This window comes from Podospora anserina, chromosome 3 (assembly GCF_000226545.1).
Source record: "Podospora anserina S mat+ genomic DNA chromosome 3, supercontig 2".
In the NCBI taxonomy this organism is placed as follows: domain Eukaryota; kingdom Fungi; phylum Ascomycota; class Sordariomycetes; order Sordariales; family Podosporaceae; genus Podospora; species Podospora anserina.
Genome location: NW_001914856.1, coordinates 1,352,059 through 1,364,715, shown reverse-complemented (window position 1 = coordinate 1,364,715; position 12,657 = coordinate 1,352,059). Strand labels below are relative to the sequence as shown.

The 12,657-nt window shown below is 53.5% G+C and overlaps 7 protein-coding genes across 7 annotated transcripts; 2 read left to right on the top strand and 5 right to left on the bottom strand.

Annotated features, from left to right (window-relative positions):
* Positions 1-2: 2 nt before the first annotated feature.
* On the bottom strand, positions 3-422 carry PODANS_3_5770 (uncharacterized protein; the record flags this gene model as incomplete). Its single annotated transcript, XM_001909341.1, has 1 exon — positions 3-422. A coding segment is annotated over one exon (420 nt), but the record flags the coding sequence as incomplete, so codon positions are not given.
* Positions 423-1,183: 761 nt separating this feature from the next.
* PODANS_3_5760 (uncharacterized protein) lies at positions 1,184-2,334 on the bottom strand (the record flags this gene model as incomplete). The annotated part of the gene is made up of 3 exons (XM_001909340.1): positions 1,184-1,513; positions 1,566-2,128; positions 2,214-2,334. 3 exons carry the CDS (start codon positions 2,332-2,334, stop codon positions 1,184-1,186), a joined length of 1,014 nt encoding a protein of 337 aa, XP_001909375.1.
* A 578-nt stretch (positions 2,335-2,912) lies between these two features.
* On the top strand, positions 2,913-3,504 carry PODANS_3_5750 (uncharacterized protein; the record flags this gene model as incomplete). The annotated part of the gene is made up of 2 exons (XM_001909339.1): positions 2,913-3,369; positions 3,422-3,504. Coding segments are annotated over 2 exons (540 nt in total), but the record flags the coding sequence as incomplete, so codon positions are not given.
* Positions 3,505-4,146: 642 nt separating this feature from the next.
* On the top strand, positions 4,147-5,191 carry PODANS_3_5740 (uncharacterized protein; the record flags this gene model as incomplete). The annotated part of the gene is made up of 2 exons (XM_001909338.1): positions 4,147-4,688; positions 4,780-5,191. Coding segments are annotated over 2 exons (954 nt in total), but the record flags the coding sequence as incomplete, so codon positions are not given.
* Positions 5,192-5,473: 282 nt separating this feature from the next.
* Positions 5,474-6,415, bottom strand: PODANS_3_5730 (uncharacterized protein; the record flags this gene model as incomplete). The annotated part of the gene is made up of 2 exons (XM_001909337.1): positions 5,474-6,265; positions 6,320-6,415. The coding sequence occupies 2 exons, from the start codon at positions 6,413-6,415 to the stop codon at positions 5,474-5,476; spliced, it is 888 nt and encodes a 295-aa protein (XP_001909372.1).
* Positions 6,416-7,385: 970 nt separating this feature from the next.
* Positions 7,386-10,460, bottom strand: PODANS_3_5720 (uncharacterized protein; the record flags this gene model as incomplete). The annotated part of the gene is made up of 1 exon (XM_001909336.1): positions 7,386-10,460. The coding sequence occupies one exon, from the start codon at positions 10,458-10,460 to the stop codon at positions 7,386-7,388; it is 3,075 nt and encodes a 1,024-aa protein (XP_001909371.1).
* An 893-nt stretch (positions 10,461-11,353) lies between these two features.
* Positions 11,354-11,920, bottom strand: PODANS_3_5710 (uncharacterized protein; the record flags this gene model as incomplete). Its single annotated transcript, XM_001909335.1, has 1 exon — positions 11,354-11,920. One exon carries the CDS (start codon positions 11,918-11,920, stop codon positions 11,354-11,356), a length of 567 nt encoding a protein of 188 aa, XP_001909370.1.
* Between the last annotated feature and the right edge of the window lie 737 nt (positions 11,921-12,657).

The following is a 12,657-nucleotide window of genomic DNA, read 5'->3' as shown; positions in this document are numbered from 1 at the left end:
CCCCCGCCTTCTTTCTCTTCCCTGCCCTCCCCAAAAAAAACCCCCAAATACCCCTCATCCCACCCCACAATCCTCAAATCCCCAATCACCAACACCCTCTCCCCCTCGATCTCAACCACCTCAAACTTATCCAACCTGACATACCCCCCCTCAAAAACCTTCCCCCCCTCCACAACCCAGTGCATAACCCCCTTCACAAACCCCTGAATCACCAGCTTCCCATCCCCCAACAGCAACCTCACCATCTTCCCCGCCCCACCAACCACCCTCACCGTGTCGATCCCCTCCACAAGAAACACCGACCCCTGAACGCAGTACTTTGTCCTCAGGATGTCTTCTATCAGCGGTTTGACCTCCTCCTGAATGGGAGTTTCCCGGTCGAGGGAAACGATCCCTTTGTCAACCTTTTTGGGTGGTGGCATTGTTGGAAGGAGTGAGACAAGAAAAAAGAAAAAAAGAGACGCGTTGGAGGGTATCAACAAAAAGGAACAAAAACTCCAGACTTCATTAATGATTGAAAACTAGTTGATGGCAAGCTACATTCTCAGAAGTGAGGTGTCGATTTTTAAGTTCTTGGTCCGCAGTAATTGGTCGCGTCTAAACGCGTCAGTGGCGGTTGGAGCTATAAACCCTAACCCAGCTACAACCAACCCACCAACAGCCGGACTCTTGATGGCCAGTTCAAACAGACAACGGACACCGATCATCAACTCAAGACAGTCCGGTTTCAAATACACATTCATAACATCTCATCTGTATTCTCCGTCAGGTATCGAAACTAGCTCTCTATTAATTTGTGGAGGGCCCGGGGTAATTAAAGAAGAAAAGGAAAAAAAAAGTTGCAAAGATGCGAAAGAGCTTCGGATAATAAAAAGAAAATAGGATAATAAGAAGAGTCCAGTCCACCGGAATAACTGCCAACAAGACGACATAAAACACCAGACGGCCAAACCGCAATCACATATGCGCCTCGCTATTTTCCCTCCCCACAACCCTCGCTGCTCCGTCCCCCCGTTCTCGTTTCGATGTTGTAAGAGCTTTTTCTGCGTTTCTGGTGGCACTGCACTGCTTCTGCCGGGATATCAAAAGGTCTGTCATGGTCATATGTTGTAGGCGACGAATAAACACTACTATAAGTGTAAGTGTGTGTGTGTGTGTATGCGTGATCAGAGGCTCGGTTGTCTTAGTAGCCGTTCATGGTCATTCTTTGCGAGCTGCGGCTCATCTCGCGGTCAGCAGCCGGGCTGATGGGTCTGCTGCCGTGGCCCTGGGCGCTGGGGTCCTTGAGGGCCAAGAGCTGCTTGGCGCGGAAGGTCTCGTAGTGAATTTGAGATGTCGTCTCGATGAGGTCCTGGAGGTGGGTACGGAGGAGGAAATTTCGGAGGTAGACAAACTCGCAGTGGGTCTCGTCCTCAACGTTGATCACTCCCCACCGGTTCTGGCGGCCGCGGACTTGCTTGTTGTTGACGATGATTGACTTCTCGGAACCGACGACGGCGAAAGGAATCAAGCTCTGAAAATCATGTTAGCCAAGACCTAATAGTGACCCAAAATTATTAACGCACCTTAATCTGGCTGTTGACAGCACGCTCCTCGTCGTCAAATTCCTCGTTGTCATAGGGGTACATCTTGAGGTTGTGGAAAGCAAACTCCTCCTTGATGCGCTCCTTGAAAGCCATGCGCTCCTCCAAAGTCAGGGAATCGGACTTGGCGATGACGGGAACGACGTTGACAACATCAGAGAGCTTCTTGAGCACGACAATATCGATGGGCTTAAGGGAGTGACCCGATGGCTGGATGAAGAACAAGCAGCAGTGGATGCGCGTGTCCTGAATGTAGCGCTCACGCTGGGCAGTGAGTTCCTTGCGGAGGTAGGCCGAGTGCTGGTCCTTGATGTACTTGACGATAGGGTCCCAGCACCTGTCGTTGTTGATGAGGTCGCCATAGCCGGGGGTATCGACAATGTTGAGTCTGAGGCGGACGCCGTTCTCCTCGATGATGTGCGAAACGGACTGGATCTCGGTGGTGGAGCGAATGGTCTCGTCAGGGAGCAACCTGCCCTTGGACTCGATGAGGTGCGAGGCGAAGATGGTGTTGATCAAGGTCGACTTGCCGAGACCCGTCTGGCCTGCATTGCACGAGACACGTCAATCCCAGCTCGCGAACGGGAGGAGTGGAGAATGGAAAGTGTTAGTTGGGAGAAGCAGACTGACCGACGCAGATGACGTTGAACTGGAAGCCACGCTTGAGCAACTTGCGCTCGATCTGGGACGTGATGCTGTCGAAACCGACGTGGCTCTGGGGGTAGATGGTGGCAGCAGGCATGGCGGCCATTGTGGCGGTAGGTTATAACTGGCTGAAGACTGGAGACGGGAGACACGCTATGGAGCTATTCCAAAAAGCAGACAGGGGCAAAGCACCGGGAAATAGAGGCGCTCACGGGGGATATGGAGAGGTGAAGATGGAGTGTATCGACGAGAGTTGCTGTCGGGTTGAGGTTTCGAATGGTTGGGGGATTTTCGTGGTAGCACCGTGGACCTTTCCTGCCGGCAGCGTGTGCCAAACAATAATTTCCGTCCAAGGGGTCGCTCGCCAGCTGGGGAAAGGGGGACGGGTCATAGCCGGCACCTGATTGGCCTGGTGGAGCTGCTGCCCCAGGCACAACCTCAATTGGGTTTAGAGGGTCTTAGCGCATTCTCCAGCGCTGCAGTGGCAGCTCAGAAGCAGGAGAGGGACCGTGCCATCCCGGCCCATTCTTTTTCAATGTCTCGAGTGGATTGAAGTGGTGGGACAATCCATCGCGAAGAGCACCGGCCGACAATATTTTTTGGGTCGACGACCGAGACCGACCCGACAGCGTCATCCGCACCGCCACGGTACAGCCACGAGAGGAGGACATACCGGAATATTGAGAGGGAAAGGAAGGCATTGGTCGATTTCAGACGAGTTACTTTGGCGGTACAATCGAGTTCGAAATTCAAGAATATCACCAAGCAAAAATGGCAATGGCGGCACCAGCGATGAGGATGGCTTCCTCGGCCTCTTTCCTCCCCAGACTCCTCCCACCAACAGTCTTCTCGGCATCAAGGGCCCAGGTTCTTGTACGACAACTCTCGCTCCCCCTGTTTCCCAACCTCAACATCGCCATCCCAGTAGGCATCTCGCTCGGTCTTCCATCATTACCAGAAGTCTTGGAGGGGATTTGGGAGGGTATTCTCAAGGCTGTACCAAAGAAGAAGACATCGCACATGAAGAAGAGACACAGACAAATGGCCGGCAAGGCTATCAAGGACGTAACGGCGCTTTGCGTCTGCCCGGCGTGTGGTGGGATGAAGCGTATGCATTATGTCTGCCCTACCTGCGCATCAAGTAAGGAAATTCTGCTCAGGGGCGATTCCATATAAGCTGACTGTTTCTTCAGGACTCAAGGGGTTCCTGCACCAGGAGGCCAAGGCCAAGGAGGAGGCTCAAGCCGAGGAAGAGGTCAAGGCTAAGACCAAATAAATGGCTGAATAAGAACGGGATGAGGTGCTGTTGGGCTGAGGTCAGGGGTCAGTGTTGAAGTTGTCAGGCGTAGGAAATACCAACTCTTCAAGCTTGTGGACAGGACGTGGAGAGAATGTCCTGGACGTACATGTATATGTCTGTACTTAACAGAGTGTAGTGCTGTGACGAGCAACAGCACGCACGTGTATTCTAAAGGGGCTCTTGTGCCTATAAGGGTGGCTATCGACAACTGCCCTGGAAAATGAAACAAACCAAAATAGCATATTCAAAGTGAATACTCCAAAAATCACTAGTAGTAGTCCAATGTGGGTTTCTAGATTTATATGCTGCATCCTTCCAGCCCACTCACTGCCTGCCGCAGTGACGTCTCCAAGAACAGCTACCCCACCATAAACCTTCCCAGGGCAGCTGCTCAACCGCCAGCAAGTCGCATCGGATCCCATTCTTGATCTCTCCAACAAAACCCTTTCTCAAAATCGCATGATTTCATGGATAGGTGACAATGGTATGTCTCTCGTGTCGTGCTTGTTTGTCAATCACGTACTAACATACTCTCCAGTCTAAACAATATCTTACCGCCCACACGGTCGACCAAGGTAGGCGAGCAATCGCAATTCGCCCCGCCATCTTCCTTGATAGCTAACACCAGTTCCCCTCGCAGCCCACCCGGCCGACATCTTCTCCCTCGCACCCACCCCCTCAAGCCTCATCTCCTCCTCAGGCTCCTCCTCCCTCCGCATCCACGACACCACCGCCCCAACCTACCCCCTCGCCCAAACCATCCCCAACGCCCACAAACTCGGCTGCCACCACCTCACCACCGCCCGCGGCCCCCAAACAGGCAACATCTTTGCCTCGGTCGGCTTCGGCGGCGATGTCAAGATCTGGCGGTTGAACCCCGATAGAAAAGAATACGAACTCCAATGGGAGATCCCAACCGTTTCCGACAACGGCAAGGGGGACGTCTGGGCGATTGCGCTGAGCGCTGACGAGAACTTTTTGGCGTGCACCACTAGTGATGGGAGAATCCACGTCTGGGACTTGACAGCGAAGGAGAAGATACAGACGTACGAGACCGGGGGTGGGAGAGGAGCTGCCGGGGGAGGGGGCAGTTTTGCGATGGCGGTGGATTTGAGTAGGGATGGGAGATTGACGGCGTCGGGGCATGAGAATGGGGGGGTGTATGTCTTTAATAATGATGCGGGGAGGATGGTTTATTCGCTTTCTGGTGGGTTCATCTTTCACTTTGTTTTGAGGGACAAAAGCTGACAGAGGGATAGGTCTCGCCAAACCGGTACGAACCGTAGCCTTCTCACCCGGCTGCAAGAGGCTGGCTGCTGCCGGCAACGCCGGTATCATCGCTCTCTATGACATGGAGCATGGAGAGCACGTCGCGAACTTGAGCGCGCCGGGCAACAGGCCGTCGTGGATCACATCACTCGACTGGAACGATACGGGAGACTACCTCCTCAGTGGGCAGCTGGATGGCAAGGTCAAGGTCTGGGATGTCGCAAGGGGCGCTTGTGTGGCTACGCACAGCGAGACGGACAAGGCTTTGTGGTGTGTACGCTGGTTGCCACCGACCGAACGTGCGCTTGGGCCTGGGATGGGTAAAGGAGAGAGGTTTTGCGCGGCGGGTGCTAGTCGGAGTTTGAGTTTCTATCGGGAGGCTACGGGTATTTAAAGGAGTCTAAAAAGGGGTGTTTTGGAGCATTGCTAGCAGGATATATTTGCTTGATGGTCGGGGAGGCACTCTGATAGGTGACAAGATATGGTTATTCACGTCGTCGTTGTCACTGACCTGGCAATATATGTCATGGCATATCTCGTGAAAGTCATCGTGTGCTTATTCTCTGGACCAAGCTCAGCTCCAGCTCGTCGACCAAACCATTATCCTCCTTTCTCTGGCCACTACCCCCTCCCTCACGCCCTATCTTACCTCCTCTCCCCCTTTCCCTTCCTGATCCTACCAAACCCCCGGAATAACCGCCCACTTCTTCCCCACCTTCTCCTCCCCGAATTTTTCAACATACCAGGCCTTCCCCCTCACCGCTCTGGGCAACATCGACGCAACCTCATTGAACAAGAAGCACCTCGCTGGCACACACCCGTACCCCGCCGCAGTCCAATACCCAAACCACTCGACCCACTCGACAAAGTAATGCGGATACAACATGTACTTGAACAAGCCCGCCTTGGGAACCTCATAATGCCTGCTCACATCCCCCCTCTTCACCCTGCCTTCTTTAACCAGCCTATCCTGGCGATGGTTCTCCCTCCTCCTTATCTCCCTCAGCTCATCATCATGATAGTAATTCGCCGCCAGCCCCACGTAAAAAATCGCGATGCCAACGCTGAACTGCAGTGTTCCAAACGGCAAGAGGTTATCCCAGTCTTCTTGGGAGGTTGGTCCGTACCCGCCTAGCCAGGACCCGAGCATGAGCCCGTTGATGACTTGGAAGGAGAAGGCCGAGGCCCAGATGGAGAGGTGCATTGGTGCCATGGATGGTTGGAGGAGGGGGAAGAGGATGGCGCGGTAGGAGTAGTGGATTACGAAGAGGCCGGCGAGGACGGAGTTTTGCCAGGGGAGGTCGGTGACGGAAAGTTGCGGGGGGAGACGAAAGAAGGTGTAGAGGAGGGTGAGGAAGCCGGGGGATTCCATTGTTAGCCAGGCTAGACGGCCGGGCAGGTTGAGCGGGGAGGGGAGGGAGGTTTTGCCCATGCCGTACCAGGTTGTTGCCCATTGGAGGGAGGCGAACTGGAAGTGTTAGTTGGGGGCAGATTGGAGAGGGGAGGGAGGGGGGAAACGTACGGCAGGGAACCACTTCCACAAGGAGAGGATGAGGTCGTAGTTTTCGCGGGTGGGGGGGTACCAGTTTGGTATGAGACCCAATGTTGAGGTGGCCATTTTGATGGGTTTGTATTCCTTCCTGGTTTGTTTCGTATAAAGTGTTGTCGAATGGTGAGAACTCAAGGTGAGGTGAAGATATCACGGGCGGTGGTGTGGTGTTTCTTTGCTGACAGCTCCCCGCAATGTAACTCTCCTACTGTGCCACACTTCGCACCTCTTTAAATCAAGCAAAAAAAAAAAGATCAGAGGGAGGATCGGAAAAGAAGAGGCACAGCAACCATCTATTAAACTCAAGTTCCCCTCTTTGGCAGCTCCCAAAGGCAGTTGCATCTCGCTACCAGACGCCTGTCTCGACCAATGATGTCAGCGAAACCTCCCCTAATATTGATCACCAACAACAGCCACGGCAACTAGAATCTGCAGGGGTGCAAGCATCTGGTTCCGCTGCTCTGATTGGCCAGCGGGCAATAATCCCATCTCAACACCAACATCAGATCACGATGATTTTTGTCATACGGAACCATGCAGGCACTCTGTGTGACTTGGTTGTTGTGGCCATTTACATGAAAATGTCGTAAATGATGGATTTGTCTACTCATCTGCTACTCTCCAGCAGTTCTTTCTCAACAATCTTAACCAACACTCACAAAACGCAAAACTAATGTGTCCACTCATCAGCCTCAAACCTCCAAACATCACAATTGGACAACACCAAACAGCATCTAATAATTCCAGACAAACACTCTTCACCACATGAGCCACTAAAAATCCAAAGCGCCACATCGTCATATACACTATAGTAAGGTCCCTTCCTCGAGTCCACTCCTTCCATTACCCCAATAATCTACCCTCCACCACATGAAGCTCGGTATTTTCTCGTGTACTGTGATCACCACTCTCATCTCCCTATAACCATACCCATCGCCAAAACTTATCAACTCATGAATCTGAACCCATCCCAAAAATCCCAGCCGATATACCACGCCCATCAGCAAAGCCGAAAAGCAGCTTCTTGAAACAAAACACTCTACATCACCACACACTTCTCCCTCTCCTCTCCCACCCCAGACCGTCCATTAGCAGGCACAACTGGAACCCCCTGTCTCAACCCTTGCCTCCCCGGTCCAGCACCTCCAGCTCCCGGATACCCATGACTCCCATTCGGCGCCCTCCCCCCAGCACTTCCGCCCGTTCTAGGGGCATTATGAACCCTCGGCGAGGGCTGAGAAGCGCCCGTACTTGGCCTTTGCGTTGCCCCGAGAGTAGACGCCGGCTGTGACGTCGCCGCGGTCGGGCTACTAGCGGGGTGTGCCGGATGACCAGTCGGCGGCTCGTACGCCGCCTGTTGAGATGCTTGCTCATAACTAGGAGGAGCATCATCCAACCCAGCCTCCGGGTCTCTATTCGCCGCGGCCGCCGGCTGAACAGGTGGAATCAGCGATCTAACTGTTTGCGTGGATGGCCGAGGACGATTGGGCGTAGCACTGTTGTTCGAGGAAGCTACTGTAGGAGTGGATGAAGTGACGCAGATTCCGCTTGGGGCACGACGGCCGGTGTTGGCGGTACCCGAGGATCCCAACGAGCCCGTACTACGAGACGCAGCGTGGCTGCCTCCTCGGCCTGAGCCGGCCCCACCACGGCTGTTATGCGCTTGAGCTGCCCGTCCCTGCTGTTCAATGTACTGCTCTGACAACCTGGCTTCTCTACGACGGCGGTCTTCCTCTTGACGATGACGGTTGTCCTCTTCCTCTTGGAGTTGGAGCGCCATGGCAAAGTCTCGGTCCTCTTGTTCAGTTGTTGGCGAGGTTGGGGCCTCACTAGAACTGCTTCGGCCACCACGGCCCTGTTCTCTGCTTCGTCTGTTGCCAGAGCTGGAGGCCACATCAGCCCAGCTGCCAGACCCTTGAGTTCTAGCAGCGGGCGTCGATGAAGTATGTGAAGCGCCACCTACAACACGGAAGTCTCCCGAAAAGAACTCGGCCTTTTCGCCGGTGGTGTCGACGAGAGATTCCCACACAACCTCGGCGTGACCTGCATATCCTGCATCGGTAACCAGCGTGAGAAGCTCCAGCGTCTGAGGATGTCGGTACAGAGTGGCGAAATGATCGTTTCTGAACAAGATAGCAACTGATCCTGGCTTCATCGACTTCTTGATAACCTCCAAACCAAAGTTGGTAAGCTGCGTGGCAGAGCTGTGCAAAAACGACTTGATCGAAAGAATGTCTTGGTACAGTTGCTGCTCCTCTTCGGTCAACCCCTCGTGGTGGTGGCTGCTACTTAGTTTATCGTCTAGCTCCTCTTCCCGGAAAAGCAGATTCTGGACATCTTCATAGGAAGCCGCCTGCCGCGCAAAGGATTGGTAAACAATATCGTCCGGACGAGGCAGCCAGCCGTGAATCAGCGGTATCGAAAAGGTCGAGTACAGTGTCATCTCCTTGGTATGCTCAAAAGTTCCAGGTATAGACATCTCGCCGCGTTGACTCGGGTGAATGTGAGTAAGCGACGTCCTCTTGAAAGATTGCAAGATAGACTCTGTTGGAATAAACCGAGGATTGACGTTCATGCCAGTGTGCAGTCCTTGGAGGAAGCTGTAAAGTTGGGTGATATCCGGTAGGGGAACATTTGGATCAAGACGCCTCTCGGACATTAACTCATCGAACACAGCATCAAGTAACAAACCCAGGCTGACTTGTTCTCGTGTCTTTAGCGTATCAACCAGCGCCGTGTTCTTATCAGCCGGCGTGGTAAGTGTAAGGGCGTTGACAAGAGCAACAAGAGGGCAGGGGCCGTTGGCATTCTGAACAAGAATAGGTGTCGATCTGGGGTTTTTGGCAGCCGTTATATCAAACCAGTTGATGTTCTTGATGTGGTATGTTTCGTTCTTGTCCACAGGACGGGGAGGTTGTGGCGGCGGTTGCTCGCTTGATGTTCGTCGAGGAAGCTCTGTTCGTGGTGGAAGTTCAGTCCTTGCAGGAAGTTCAGGAGCTTTCCCCTGAGGCGGCGGTTGGTCTTTCGTTAGGGGCGCTGCTACCTGTTGTGAGGTGCTCGGCTGGGGAGTATCCTTTTCTTCATCAAAGTCTTCCCATGTATCCCTTCTCCGAGGTGGGCTTGGCTTAGAATTAGAGGGACTTTGTTGGACATTGGGCTGACTAGAGCGAGGAGGATCCACGTCTATCAAATTCCACTCGTCGTCTGAACCGCCCTTATCAGGAACAGCGGGCACGGCGGCTGTACCATTCCCCTTGTTGACAGTGCTAAGGTCATCCCAGGCGTGGGAATCACCAAGAACCTCGTCCTCCTCCGCTGTGAACCCTAACTGGATGTTAGGGGGCTTGTCCCTTTCGTTCTCCCAGCCCGCGGAGCCCTCCTCCGAAGGGAGTGACAAGAGCCTGGGTGGCGTAGATGTCGATGGGCGCGGTGGCTCCGAGCCCTTCCAGCCGTCCTCCATCCCTGGCGACGGCTCTGGTAACTGATACGACGGCCGTTGGCCAAGTGCGCTGTTGTCGCTAAGCGCTGGTTGCCACGGGTTCTTGGTCGTATCTCCAACGGCTAGGTCTGAAAATGCCCCAGTCAGGGATTCTGGGAGAGGAGTGGTGGAGGATGTTGACGCAGGATTCGCAGATCCATCCTGGTTATGCATCTTTCTTTTGAATGGGTTGGTCTCTCGACTGGACGGCCCGCCAGCGGGCCTGAGGATGGTCGGCACCCGTGTGACATCCAACCCCGCGTCTGTCCTCTCCGCCACTTTTCCCAGAGATCCAGTGTTGTCCATTCGATGGCTGCTTCCGGGCCTCAAAACTGTCAGGACTCGATCGAGGTTGGAAGAGCTATTATTATTAGCCCAGACATTCTCCTCCTCCAAGCCCGCATAGTTGCCAGCAGCCTGGCCTGGCTGGTGCGAGTTCGACATGTCTTGTGCAGCGTCGGTGTTTTGATTCTGGTTTATGTTGTTCGAGGTATCGTCCCAGAATCCACCAGTGGATTCAAAGGGCGGTAATACGAATTCTTGTTGTGCTTCGGGCTTTGGTTCTGGCGATCGAGCATGTGATGGTACGGCGGGGTCGAATGTCGCATTTGGAGGAAGCGGTTTTCGAGAGACCATCTTGGAGGTAGATGGAACGGTGTTGGTGGCTGGACTTCCGAGAGCGGACTGGGAGTAACGCGCTCGGTGTCCTTGAACTGTAAGATATTGTGGTTTTGTGAATGGCAACCTTGAAGGGTATCAACGGATAAGTCGGGATCCAGAGGCTGCCCGGTCCCACAGCAAGTGCGCCTCGCTCAGTTGTGCGAGACGATGTTGGCAGTGGCAACAAATGGATGGTCTTGTGCGCAAGAAGAATTGATATATACGATAGGGAATCGGTTGTGGATTGATGTATAAAGTAAACTGAACACCAGTTCGCAGGGCTCAGCGTTCGAGGGAAGCTTGTCGTCGGGGAGCTGGGAGAACCGTCGCGACCACTTGCGTCATTGCAATTGGAGTTGAGCCAAGGATGGAGCTTGTGACAGCGCCGCCGAGGGGGCACTCAGCTCAGTATCACAGGCCTCGAGTGTATAAATCAGAGCAAAAAGACTCCAGGAGTGTATAATACCGCTATTCAACATATAAGTATTCGAAGGTGGCCTTTTGCAATGCTCTCAGAAAGTCATCTCCAGCCACCCACTTCTTCAGTCTCGATGTTGAAGAAAGCCACGCCAGCCACGGGGAGCTCCAAAGTGCGGGGGGCGAACTGTGAGCAGGGTTATTGATGCAGTTGGAGAAGGCCTCGTCATCCTCCAAGGCAGCCAACACTGAACAACCCAAGCTGGCAAAATCTTGCGCGTCTCTGTGCATCCCGTCGGTAAAATGCCTCTTCAAATGCCACATATATGTTTCTCGTTCATGGTAGGGTTCAACAAAATCTCATCAAAATTACAACAATTACATATAATACATCGAAACCGTAATTACCAAAAATCAAGAAACCCACAACCCTCTCAACCCTCACTCATCCTCTACTCCTCATCATCCTCATCGTCCTCATCCTCGGCATAAGCAACATGCCAAGCAACCAACACCCAATCCGCTCCCGCAGTCTGCCTCCAACTGCTGCTTCCACTCGCCGAAATCTCCCTGATGCCTCCCTTCCGGCTCTGCTTGTACAAACTCAACTTGTACACCGTCGAAACAGCCATCAACCCCGCCTCGACCACAAGCGGACCTCCGTCATGGAACCGGAATCCAGTAAACTTCCCAGCATTCTCCAGTAGATCGCTGATACTCGGCTCCGACTCCTTGTTCACCGGCTTGGAAGAGTGATCGGGGTGAAAGATAGGGTTGACCATCACGCAGTCATCGGCGATGTACTCCTTGGCCTGCTCTGGGTCGTCGCAGATGGCTCTCCAAAGAAGAGTCTCCATCTCGTGGGCGGCGGCATAGTTGCGCTTGGAGATGGTATCGAGGCGCTGGTTCTTGTTCTCCGAAAGGACGAGAGAGCCGTCGTGGTAGCCCTTGGGTGCTTGAGCAGCGCCAATTTTGGGCTTCTCCTTTTGGTCGTTGGTGAGGCCTAGGACGGTAGGCATTGCGGCGTTGTTGATCAGAAATAGGGGTAAGGGTTAGGTATGTTTGTGTAAATTGACTTGCTTGCAGCAGGTTGTATCAATCGTGATATGCTTATTGGCACCGCAGCTTCGTATATTGCTGAACCAGTGAACAGGAAAGATGGAACGGTCCAGCTGCAGCGGACAAAAGGGGGAAAACCTGACTTATATCATTATTTCTACCTGTGACCCAATCCTGCCCAGAAAACAGGAAATTTAACCATCCTCTCTCGCTTTGCAGGCATCGCTTGTCGTTGTGCAGCGCCCGGTCGGCGCGTTTCACAAGCTGTCTTGTTGTTTGTGGTCCTTGGAGCGAGCTGTGTTGTGTCATACCCCCTGACGTCACTGCTGGTCACCCACACCACACAGCCGAACCACCACCCTCTCCGGACCGAGCCATGCACAAAGCTCCATGCAACAGCCAACCTATGAAACTTGGTTGCAACATGCAGGGACGAACAAGAGAGATCGCCGTCGAACACGCGGCACTGCCCTCGAGCATGAATCTATTTCCAGGTCTGTCCACATCTTGGAAGACCCTGCAGACCCTTGGATCGGCCTTCCAATGTGACGATATCTTCATACATTTCTCTTGGCTAGTGCCCTATACGAGCTCTTCCCGTCAGAGTGGCTGGACACCATTATTGTCATTTGCAACGTCTCGTGGTCTTCCCAGCAGGCATTCGGATCAGCCATGGTGTAGAAGACGAAGAATTATT